The sequence below is a fragment of the Salmo trutta genome, chromosome 37, assembly GCF_901001165.1.
Source record: "Salmo trutta chromosome 37, fSalTru1.1, whole genome shotgun sequence".
In the NCBI taxonomy this organism is placed as follows: Eukaryota; Metazoa; Chordata; class Actinopteri; order Salmoniformes; family Salmonidae; genus Salmo; species Salmo trutta.
This window is the reverse complement of record NC_042993.1, coordinates 27,530,253-27,543,080: the sequence shown is the minus strand read 5'-3', so window position 1 is coordinate 27,543,080 and position 12,828 is coordinate 27,530,253. Positions and strand designations below refer to the sequence as shown.

At 42.8% G+C, this 12,828-nt stretch overlaps 1 protein-coding gene across 1 annotated transcript in view; it reads right to left on the bottom strand.

Annotated features, from left to right (window-relative positions):
* LOC115177191 (nucleolar GTP-binding protein 2) overlaps positions 1-12,828 on the bottom strand; it is a 29,266-nt gene that overhangs the window by 5,438 nt on the left and 11,000 nt on the right. Inside the window, exons 8-9 of the mRNA XM_029737755.1 lie at positions 5,336-5,449; positions 4,560-4,688 (exon numbers count right to left, since the gene is read on the bottom strand). Of these exons, the coding sequence (XP_029593615.1) occupies positions 4,560-4,688; positions 5,336-5,449 (243 nt within the window). The remainder of the gene's footprint in view (positions 1-4,559; positions 4,689-5,335; positions 5,450-12,828) is intronic.

Here is a 12,828-nt window from a genome sequence, read left to right as displayed (position 1 = left end):
ACTATCATGGTCCAAACACACCAAGACAGTCGTGAAGAGGGCACGACAACACCTTTTCCCCCTCAGGAGACTGAAAAGATTTGGCATCGGTCCCCAGATCCTCAAAATGTTCTACAGCTGTACCATCGAGAGCATCCTGACCGGTTGCATCACCGCCTGGTGTGGCAACTGCTCGGCATCTGACCGTAAGGCACTACAGAGGGTAGTGCGTAAGGCCCAGTACATCACTGGAGCCAAGCTTCCTGCCATCCAGGACCTATATAATAGGCGGTGAAGCGGAAAGCCCAAAATATTGTCAGAGACTCCAGTCACCCAAGTCATAGACTGTTTTCTCTGCTACCGCACGGCAAACGCTACCAGAGCGCCAAGTCTAGGACCAAAAGGCCCCTTAACAGCTTCGACCCCCAAGCCATAAGTCTGCTGAACAATTAATCAAATGGCCACCGGACTATTTACATTGACACCCCCCCCATTTGTTTTGTACACTGCTGCTACTAGCTGTTTTATCTATGCCACTTCACCCCTACCTACATATACAAATGACCTCGACTAACCTGTACTCCCGCACACTGACTCGGTACCGGTGCCCCCTGTATATAGCCTCGTTATTATGTTATTGTGTTACTTTATTGGTAAATATTTTCTTAACCAACAGTGCAGTTCAAGAAGAGTTAAGGGCTTGTAAGTAAGCATTTCATGGTAAGGTCTACACTTGTGTTTGGCGTATGTGACAAATAAAGTTTGATTTGAAGTCACAAAAAAAGGTATGCATTGTTTCTTGCCTTACACTGGGCATCATCCACAAGTGATAGGCTAATATTGTAACCCATCAAACTATTCTTGATTTAAATATTCTTTACATATACACTAAATAAAATCTGCGAAATGTATTTAGAATGGAACATTATCATGCACCTGTCTCGAAACAGGGGCAGGGGGAAAAAAAATACATGTAATCTATGCTTAAATAGCAAATGGAGGATGCTTTTCTCGTGATTCATTTTCATGCCTGCCAGGTAGGCTATACTCCTGTTGCAAAGACAAGCAATGTGCTTAATTCTAGGAAAGTTGAGATATATAGTAGACCTAGCCTATAGAAAGGTGATGGGAACCTCTTCTTTTTAATAGAAGCCATCACTCTGTTTTCTTACGCAATTGCATAGCCTATAGAAATGTTGCGGAACATGAGCTCTCATGAAGTGTTTGACAATGCAAATGTCATCAAAAATATAAAATCAGAGTGATTAGAAGGACAGAGCGCCGAGTACCTGGCAGTTAGCGAGTTTGGTAGGCTACTAATGATCATCAGCCGTATCAGAGCTTGGAGAAGCCTAATTAGCATGACTAAACAGTCACGTAGAATTTGACTACCTTCATGACTGCTGGTGTGGCGGTAATACGGTCACCGTAACAGCCCTAATCAGGGCCCTAATCACCGCCGTGTTGTCGGCAAACTTAAAGTGTTGGAGTCGTGCGTGGCTAGGCACCAAAACTGGGTGGTTGGTAATTTATAGTCTTACAAATCTATACATACGTTTGTTCATTTCAATGATAATCAATCATACAAAACTAGATTCTATCCACTTCCTCATTCTCTGACTAGTTGTTGCATAGAGATCGCAATGTTGTATGGGTCTCAAATGGCGCTGCCCGTGTGCTTACAGACGCTAGAATGGGACAGATAAAACATTACTAGCTCTATAAATCTCTATGCAACAATGGGAAAATAATGAGAAAGTGGATAGAATCTCAGATCTTATGATTATCAGTGAAATCACGTTTCACATTGAATTTATAAACTACAAAATGGTAAGACCTATTTTTAATGTAAAAGTTTATGTCACTCTGCACACAAGCTTGTTAGCTAGTTCTGGTCTAGCGCGCAACTCCAGGCAGCATTACGTGTAATGTCCAACGTTAGTTAAGCCAAATCTCTGAAATTCAAAGACATTAAAGTAGGTATAATTCTGTAGGCCTAATTCAGATAATGCATGTCATAAGAACAAGATGCACAGTGCTCTCCTCACCCACAAAATGTCAGACCCTACACTACGTGCACAATTATTAGGCAAGTGAGTATTCTGATCTTAGCATTATTTCTATGCACATTTTCCAACTCCAAACCATATAAACTTGAATGCTTATTGGATTTAAATCATTTTCAGGTGATATGTATTTGTGTAATGAGGGAGGGTGTGGCGAAAGTGAATAACATATTCAAGGTGTGCGTAATTATTAGGCAGCCTCATTACCTCAGGTAAAATGGGCCAAAAAATAGATTTAACTGACACTGAAAAGTCAAACATTTTAAAATTCCTTTCAGACAGATGCAACACTCTCGAAAAAACTATTGAGGCGTGACCACCGGACAATCAAATGTTTTGTTGCGAATAGTCAAAACGCATGGAGAAGAACAGGCACAAATTAACTGCAAAAGACTTGAGAAGAATTAAACGTCAAGCTACCAGGAACCCATTATCCTCCAGTGCCACCGTATTCCAGAACTGCAACCTACCTGGAGTGTTCAAAAGTACAAGGTGTCAAGTGCTCAGAGACATGGCCAAGGTCAAGAAGGCTGAAACACGACCACCACTGAATAAGATTCACAAGTTGAAGCATCAAGATTGAAAAATCTGTCCTCAGGTATTATTTCTTTGCCCAAAGGTTTTATGGACAGATGAAATGAGAGTGACTCTTGATGGACGGGCCCGTGGCTGGATCAGTAATGGACACAGGGCGCCACTTTGAGTCAGGCGCCAGCAAGGTGGAGGACGGGTACTGGTATGGGCTGCTATCATTAAGGATGAGGTAGTTGGACCTTTTCGGGTTGAAGACGGACTGAAACTCAACTCCCAAACATACTGCCAGTTTCTGGAAGATTCTTTCTTCAAGCAGTGGTATAGGAAGAAGTCCTCAGCATTCAAGAAGGCCATGATCTTCATGCAGGACAATGCTCCATCACATGCATCCAAGTACTCCACTGCTTGGCTAGCCAGCAAGGGCCCCAAAGATGCCTGAATAATGACCTGGCCCCCTTTCTCACCTGACTTAAATCATATTGAGAACTTCTGGGCCCTTCTCAAACCTGAGGGAAGACAATACACTTCTTTGAACAGCATTTGGGAGGCTGTGGTTGCTGCTTCAGCAAAAGTTGATCGTGAACAGACAGACTCCATGGATGGAAGGCTCATGGCAGTTATTGAAAAGGAGAGTGGCTATATTGGTCACTGAATATTTTTGAAAGGCCAAAAATGTTATTTAATTGTCATTGTGTGTTACTTATCTTCTACACTTACTCTAAAAATGTAGAATAAACAAGTGAGTGGGGAGAAATTATTTTTGTAATTTAGTTGCCTAATAATCGTGCACACATATATTCCTGTGAAAAAAACAAAAAACTCACTTTCCTTTGTTAAACACTCAGGTTTGAGGTACATAACATTTGATTGACTGAAACCATTGTGTTTGTTCAACAATAAAATGAATCCTGAGGAATACATTTTGCCTAATAATTGTGCACGCAGTGTACACTTGTCTGTCCAATGCATGTACATAGCTTGCCCGCTCCATAGCAAGCAGCTCTATCCATTGGTGAAGTAATTTAATGTTGAGGTAAATTGTTAAAAGTATCGATTTCAGAGGTTTAAAAAGGAACACAAAATAACAGACTAAACAACTGGGAAATGATTTCAGTTCCAACCCCTGGTAAGGTCCCCTGCTTTTGAGAGGAGCTGGCCACTGTACTAAGAATCACATTGCTTTTCTCTTCTGCCTGAAAACCAATACTCATATCCCCATTTGGACAACGGAAGGAAACATTTGACAAGCTTTTTCTTCTTCTTTATACACAGAACATAAAACGCATTGCACATCCATTCAAACAACCAGGGCGAGAGAGAGAGAGTTAGACAGGAGGGCCAGCCTAATGCTGAACAACCTTGTTTGGCCACAGACAGGCAGACAGACAGACAGACGCTAGCAGCCTCTGGCGAGAGCCACCTTGCAATGGGCGATAAACTCTCGCTGGTTACGCGCCGATCTGATAGATCCCAAAGCGGAGGGGGAAAAAAAAACGTTGATCTCGTTTGCACGCTCACAGCTCTAGCAACAGACAGCCAACTCCGATACTATCACCCTGAGTGGGGTTTCCAGACCTCCAGATCCACCGTTTGGTTCCAAACAGGATGAACAGGTCCAGAGAGAGGAACTGAAGAATGAGGGTTATTGTTTCTTGCTTTTTGGCCACGTCTCTGCCAGGTATCAGACGTGTATAATCGAGGCGGAGGGTTTAAATACATATACTTCAGCGCATCGTTGGGAAGTTACTTAGGATATGAGTAGCACACTGATACACAAACAATGCAGCCGCCAACATTCTATTCTGTGCTCTCTCTTAGCAATCAAGGGAATTGCGTGAGATCGTCCCCCCTGCATTGGCCATTATTGAGATTACATGGACGTATGTACATTGCTCATCATGACACCCCAGGTATCAACATGGGCTTATGTTCAAGTGTTTTTATTTTAAAAAGGTATATTTGAGGGGAACAATACCATACCTTGGTCTCACCGGCGAGGGGTGCCACGTTGCAGACCTTCTTGGAGCGTAGCGTGTTGATGACGGAGCTCTTTCCCACGTTGGGGTAGCCGATGAACCCAACGCTGATCTGCTTCTTGTCTGTGTGGAGCTGAAAAGGCAAAACAAGTTAAAATAGCAGTTTCCTGAACAACAGTCTATACTTAACCCATCTTCAATTCCGGACAGCAACAACTCCAGACCACACTTTGATGTTGGCCAAAACTAATAAAACACGTGACCATGTAATCTAAAAAAGCTTGTTTTCACAGGCAAAAAATAGCTACTGGAAGCAGATAAGTCTACACCATGGATCAAAAATCTGTCAAAACCAAGAGGTAGGTATAAATATTAGTCTCTAAACTTTTCTCCCGAAAGGTAAAATTCTAACAGCCACTTTTTTTGTACAACCCGATCATGGCAACATTGGTATGTTTTTCCTATTCAACACGGTTATCTTAAACCCAACAAAGAAATTGTCAGCGATATACCTTTCAACTTGATTTAACTAAGCCTGTGCTCTCCTGAGCATCCAAGGCCCTGTTTTATGGCCCGTGCGTACCAAAAATAGCTTGGCAGCAGATGTGAGGACCCCGTGCGGAGCCGTATGCTCATAAGGGTGGTTAGAGTCGGGTGCCATGACAAAAGTTGGCCATTTGTACCAACCTCTGCTCCTTAGGGACCTACTTTTGACCAAATGGGGAGTTTAGTTCGGTCCGTGTGGAGTGGGGGACTCGTGTGTGAGAAGGCGGTGCCTACCTTGCCAAACTGCCTGAGGAGTTGGATGAGGGAGCCCTTGCCGAACGAGTTGGTGAGGCTGGCATGGAAGGCCAGGGTGGGGTACTCGGCGGAGAGCACGGCTACCCAGCGTTTCTGGTTCGAAGACAACAAAACAGACAGACCTAAGTCAGACAGACATGGACATACATTTACTCTATGTGAAATGTTAGTTTGCACAGCACGTGTGTCAGTATGTCGATAATAGTCTACAAACCAGGCGAATATCAAACACATCAAATATCCTGCAAGTATGTACAATTCAGTTGGCCATTGAACAATTTATGTATCATTGCTCTAGGGGTCGGGCAGAATCTTCTCCTATGCTGATGGAGTAAATAATATACTTTTGAGCGGGAATGAGAGGTGGTTACACAAGATTAGCACTGAAGAATAACCCATTTAAAACACAGGCACAAACAGTGTGTCATTTCAATGTAAGTCTGACATTCATTCATAATGTGTGCTGAACAGTGCATCTCCAGCAAAATCCTGCAGCACATCATGAAAACAGTTGGCGCGGACACCATCCTTCCTGTTTTGGTGACCCCCGAATCCATCCACCCACACACACACACACTATTTGAGGCCACAAGCTACCCTTTGTCAAGGTAGAGCAAGCATGATACGGGATTGAAAGAAAAAAAAAGTTGTGGATAACTACTTACATAAAACTCCTGAGAACATCAACTCACTCCAGAAAACAATTGACATAGAAGGCATTGCCAGTCTTGATCATATATTAGTCTCTTGATCAAACACTACTGAGCCAAACCAAACTGAGCTGGTTTATTTTCCATCTGCCATAGTTGCTGGAACCGTGTTGAAAAAGACAATGTGAAAAGAAAGACAGCTCAGTACAGTTTGGGCCGGCACAATAGCATGAACGGGGTACATGTGTAGGCTTGGCCAGAGGTGTGGACTCGAGTCACATGACTTGGACTCGAGACGGACCGAAATCACAATGATGACTTGAGACACGACTTGATAGAAAATAAAACTTGAGACTTGGAGCCTTAAGACTCTGGACTCAACTTAGACTTGAAATGATCTGGGCAGGTTGTGTCACTACTCACCATGCAGCCAGACAGCATCGCACTTGAAATAAAACGGATTGGCTTGTGAAACGCACACTCGCCCCTCTGATTGGACCAGCAAGCTGTCAATCAACACAGGTCGGGTGGGGGCAGAGCATCAAGCAACAATTACTAGCATAGCTGGTCTTACCGTGTGTCAAAATTGCTTGCAATTGATAATTGAGTTACGAAGCTTGCATTAGGAATTTGTTGCTAAATTAAGAATTACAAAATCAAAATAATGAAAAGGGCTGTCTGGTAGCCTCAATAGATGGTCACAAAATCGTTTGTCTGTAGGACTATAAAAAAAGGTTCTATCTGCACAAAGCATAGTTCTGAGATATTGAGCATCAGATTTAACATACTAGATATCAGAACTGTTTTGTAGTGAATAATAATTGTTTTAACCCATTAAAGGTCCTCACCATAAAAAAGGTACCTAAAGTAGAGTATCAAAATCCTGCAACATTAGAAAATGATTTACCATCTGCAATTGCAGATAGAACTTCATGACTCTGAAATGTCAATCTTTGTTCAGCCATAAGTTTGACACTTGTTCTATGTTCAGTTTTTAAGAAGCCTTTAGCTATTTGAATCGGCAGGGACTGGGAAACTGGTCAGAATTGAAGGATCAGACGAATTACTGTCATCACTGAACAACGATGTGACATTTACTATATATTTTTTTCTTCCTTTATTTAACTAGGCAAGTCAGTTAAGAACAAATTCTTATTTTCAATGACGGCCTAGGAACAGTGGGTTAACTGCCTTGTTCAGGGGCAGAACGACAGATTTTGTACCTCGTCAGCTCGGGGAATCGATCCTGCAACCTTTCGGTTACTAGTCCAACGCTCTAACCACCAGGCTACCTGCCACCCCTTTAAAGATACGTTTTTTGCTTGTGTGCCATTATTGCTGGTTAGACTAGCCTAAAGCATACAGTGCCTTGCAAAAGTATTCACCACCTTGGCTTTTTTCCTATTTTGTTGCATTTTATTTGGATTTCATGTAATGGACATACACAAAATAGTCCAAACTGGTGAAGCAAAAAGTATTATTACCTGTTTAAAAAGAAAACTGAAAAGTGGTGCGTGGATATGCATTCACCCCCTTTGCTATGAAGCTCCTAAATAAGATCTGGTGCAACCAATTACCTTCAGAAGTCACATAATTAGTTAAATCCCACATGTGTGCAATCTAAGTGTCACATGATCGCAGTACATATACACACCTGTTCTGAAAGGCCCCAGAGTCTGCAACACCACTAACAAGCGGCACCATGAAGACCAAGGAGCTCTCCAAACAGGTCAGGGACAAAGTTGTAGAGAAGTACAGATCAGGGTTGAGTTATAAAGAAATATCCAAAACGTTGAACATCCCACAGAGCACCATGGCACTTCAACAAACCTGCCAAGAGAGGCCACCCACCAAAACTGACAGACCAGGCAAGGAGGGCATTAATCAGAGAGGCAACAAAGACAACCCTGAAGGAGCTGCAAAGCTCCACAGCGGAGATTGGAGTATCTGTCCATACGACCAGTTTAAGCCGTACACTCCAGAGCTGGGCTTTAAGGAAAAGTGGGCAGAAAAAAAACATTGCTTAAAGAAAAAAATAAGCAAACACGTTTTGTGTTTGCCAAAAGGCATGCGGGAGACTCCCCAAACATAAGAAGGTACTCTGGTCAGATGAGACTAAAATTGAGCTTTTTGGCCATCAAGGAAAACGCTGTCTGGCACAAACCCAACACCTCTCATCACCCCGAGAATACCATTCCCACAGTGAAGCATGGTGGTGGCAGCATCATGCTGTGGGGATGTTTTTCCCCATCGGCAGGGACTGGGAAACTGGTCAGAATTGAAGGAATGATGGATGACGCTAAATGCAGGGAAATTCTTGAAGGAAACCTGTTTCAATCTTCCAGAGATTTGAGACTGGGACAGGGGTTCACCTTCCAGCAGGACAATGACCCTAAGCATACTGCTAAAGCAACACTCGAGTGGTTTAAGGGGAAACATTTAAATGTCTTGGAATGGCCTAGTCAAAGCCCAGACCTCAATCCAATTGAGCATCTGTGGTATGACTTAAAGGTTGCTGTACACAAGCGGAACCCATCCAACGAAGGAGCTGGCGCAGTTTTGCATTGAAGAATGGGAAAAAAATCTCAGTGGATAGATTTGCCAAGCTTAAAGAGACATACCCCAAGATATTTTCAGCTGTAATTGCTGCAAAAGGTGGCTCTACAAAGTATAGACTTTGGTGGGGTGAATAGTTATGCACGCTCAAGTTCAGTGTTTGTCTTATTTCTTGATTGTTTCACAAAAAAATATTTCAAAATGATACAAACCCCCCAAAAATCAATTTTAATTCCAGGTTGTAAGGCAACAAAATAGGAAAAATGCCAAGGGGGTGAATACTTTCACAAGCCACGGTCCTTAGAGGGAGATGGCAAAGACGGGTTACTATAAATTTGGTATCGTTTGATTGGTCAATGGTAGTTGTTTTAGGTTGAAAAGGTTTACACCTCAGATGGTATCAAGGTCTGTTGTTCGCTCTCTTATCCTGTATCCAGTCCATGGAGGAAGGTTGTATGATCAATTCTCATTTCCTAGGCTTCTATGTCTCTGGCCTAATAGGCATCTTTGTTCATGCTTTGTCTTGTAAGTTAAGATCTATATACTTGGAATAATGCTTGCAACTTAAGCTTTATGCCTCATTTTACAAAGTAATTAAATACACTTCTATTTAGAATTCCATTCTCAGACATTTCTTGATTGCCTATTACTGTCACTCAACTGTAGTCTCTTGCATATTGCCATTTATCTTTTGGAGTAAGATACATATTTTAATAGGCTAATTGCTTAGTCTTACTATGAGACGCACGGGAGGTGTATATACACTGAACAAAAATAAACGAAAATTGCAACAATTTCAGACTTTACTGAGTTACAGTTCCTATAAGGAAATCAGTCAATTGAAATAAATTCATTAGGCCCTAGTCTATTGATTTCCCATGACTCGGAATACAGATATGCATCTGTTGGTCACAGATACCTTAAAAAAAAAGGTAGGGGCGTGGATCAGAAAAAACAGTCCGTATCGTGTGTGACCACCATTTGCCTCAGAGTTGATCAGGCTATTGAATGTGGCCTGTGGAATGTTGTCCCACTCCTCTTCAATGGCTGTGAGAAGTTGTTGGATATTGGCGGGAACTGGAAGACGCTGTCGTAAATGTCGATCCAGAGCATCCCAAACGTGCTCAATGGGTGACATGTCTGGTGAGTATGCAGGCCATGGAAGAACTGCAACATTTTCAGCTTCCAAGAATTGTGTACAGATCCTTGCGACATGGGGCCGTGCATTAACATGCTGAAACACGATTTGGTGGCGGCGGATGAATTTCACGACAATGGACCTCAATATCTTGCCACTGTATCTCTGCGCATTCAAATTGCCATCAATAAAATGCAATTGTGTTCGTTGTTCGCAGGGTTGCAAAGGGTCAAAAACTTTCTGGGAAATTTCTGGAATTTTTCCATGGGAAGTTAAGTCCGGGAATTTGGGGAATTTTGCTTAAATTCATCAACAAAAAAAAAAAGTTAGCTTATAACAGTGAACCTTTTTTGACAATATGCTTTCTGGTAAGTTTTGATTACAATACTGGGTGGGGTGAATATATTTTATATGACATACATAATTTTTTTGTTAACTAGTAAATAGCCTACAGCAAAGTGTGTTTAAATCATTTCTAACTTGTTTACAATTTCTGCTAGTTAGTGTTTTCTACCATGTGGGTTTTTAGCTTTCTTGAGCCTGCTAACTGAGAAGTGTTAATTCACCTGTTTCCATACATGTTTCATTTTAAAACATTTCTTACAAAAGGAGTTGTTTAATCTGATTAACTATTTATCTGTACATGGAATTGTATGTTGTTTTTTTACCCATTTTTTTCTAATCTTTACAGGACAATGCCACGGGCACTATCTGATGTGTGGAGACATTTCACTGCAACTAATATAGAAGGAAAAGCTGTGTACATTTGCAAATACTGTGTCAAATCATATGTGAAGAATGCAACAAAGATGCAGAATCATCTTGCCAAGTGATCACAACAAGCAACCCCTGACAAAAAGTCCCTCTACTTCTATTCGAGGTGAAAATGATGACTGGTTCACCTCTGATGCTCACAGGCAATGTGTATTGGAAGAGATTTCTGAACGTTCTTCGCCCAGCATACACCCCTCCGACCAGACATGCTTTATCTACAAATTTTCTGGATGCAGAGTTCAACAGAGTTCAAGTGAAGGTCAAGCAAATCATAGAGAAAGCAGACTGTATTGCAATCATCTCTGATGGGTGGTCGAATGTTTGTGGGCAAGGAATAATTAACTACATCATCTCCACCCCTCAACCAGTATTCTACAAGAGCACAGACAAGGGACAAGACACACACCGGTCTCAACATTGCAGATGAGCTGAAGGCAAATGAGCTGAAGGTATTTGCACTGGTGACAGACAATGCTGCGAACATAAAGGCTGCTTGGTCTAAAGTGGAGGAGTCCTACCCTCACATCACACCCATTGGCTGTGCTGCTCATGCATCGACTCTGCTCCTCAAGGACATTGTGGCACTGAAAACAATGGATACACTCTACAAGAGAGCCAAGGAAATGGTTAGGTATGTGAAGGGTCATCAAGTTATAGCAGCAATCTACCTCACCAAGCAAAGTGAGAAGAATAAGAGCACCACATTGAAGCTGCCCAGCAACACCCGTCGGCGTTGTGTTGTCATCATGTTTGACATTCTCCTGGAGGGGGAGTCTCTCCAAAGAAAATGGCCATATCGCAGTCTGCCGATATGGACAGCCCCATCAAGAGGATCCTCCTGGATAATGTATTTTGGGAGAGAGTGGTAAGCAGCCTGAAACCTACAGCAGTAGCCACTGCACGGATTGAGGGAGACAATGAAATTCATCAAAAAGCGTGAAGACTTCTGCCTGAAGTCATACATGCCGCAGTGTACATGTTGGACCCCAAGCATCCTGGCAAGAGCATCCTGTCTGGTGCAGCGATCAACAAGGCCTATGGTGTCATCACTAACGTGTCTCGCCACCTTGGCCTGGATGACGGCAAGGTTCTTGGCAGTCTGGCAAAGTACACTTCCAAGCAAGGGTTTTGGGATGGAGATGCAATATGGCAGTCGTCCCAACATCTCTCATCAGCTACCTGGTGGAAGGGACTTTGTGGATCTGAGGATCTTTCCCCTGTTGCCTCCATCATCCTCCAAATCCCACCAACATCAGCCACCTCAGAGCGCAACTGGTCCTTGTTTGGGAAAACACACACGAAAGCAAGCAACAGGCTGACCAATACAAGGGTTGAAAAAGTGGTCGCCATCCAGGCAAATTTGAGGCTTTTTGAGCCCGACAATGAGCCATCCTTAACAAGGTTGGAATGTGACATTGAAGATGAGGCCTCAGAGTCTGATGTTCAAGAGGTGGACATTGAGGAGGTCCAGGGAGAAGACATGGAAGCCTGAGAGGAAGACAACCAAAGCTTTAGATTCTAGACTATCATTTTACAGATGTATGTTGAAAAAGTTTTTGGGAGATGCAATGGATCATTGAGGATCATTCAATATTCTCTTTCTTTTGATTTACTTATATTTGTCTCCAAGATTATAAATATATCCAATGCAAAAAACATCTACATTTAAATGGCATTAATATTCATTCCCATGGAAAGTTTCCACCTCTGAATATTCCCCAAAATGTGCAAACCTAGTTGTCCGTAGCTTATGCCTGCCCATACCACAACCCCACCGCCACCATGGGGCACCATGTTCACAACGTTGACATCAGCAAACCGCTCGCCCAAACACGACACCATACACGCCATCTGCCTGGTACAGTTGAAACCGGGATTCATCGCTGAAGAGCACACTTCTCCAGCGTGCCAGTGGCCATCGAAACTGAGCATTGCCCACTGAAGTCGGTTACAACACCAAAAAGCAGTCAAGACCCTGGTGAGGACGACGAGCACGCAGAGGAGCTTCCCTGAGACGGTTTGTGCAGAAACTCTTTGGTTGTGCAAACCCAGTTTCATCAGCTGTCCGGGTGTCTCAGAAGATCCCGCAGTTGATAAAGCCAGATGTGGATGTCCTGGGCTGGCGTGGTTAAGCGTGGTCTGCAGTTGTGAGGCTGGTTGGACGTACTGCCACATTCTCTAAAATGACGTTGGATGCAGCTTATGGTAGATCATTTCATGTTAATTTATCTGGCAATCGCTCTGGTGGACATTCCTGCAATCAGCATGCCAATTGCACACTCCCTCAATTTGAGATATGTGGCATTGTGTTGTGTGACAAAACTGCACATTTAAGATTGGCCTTAAAGTGTGTA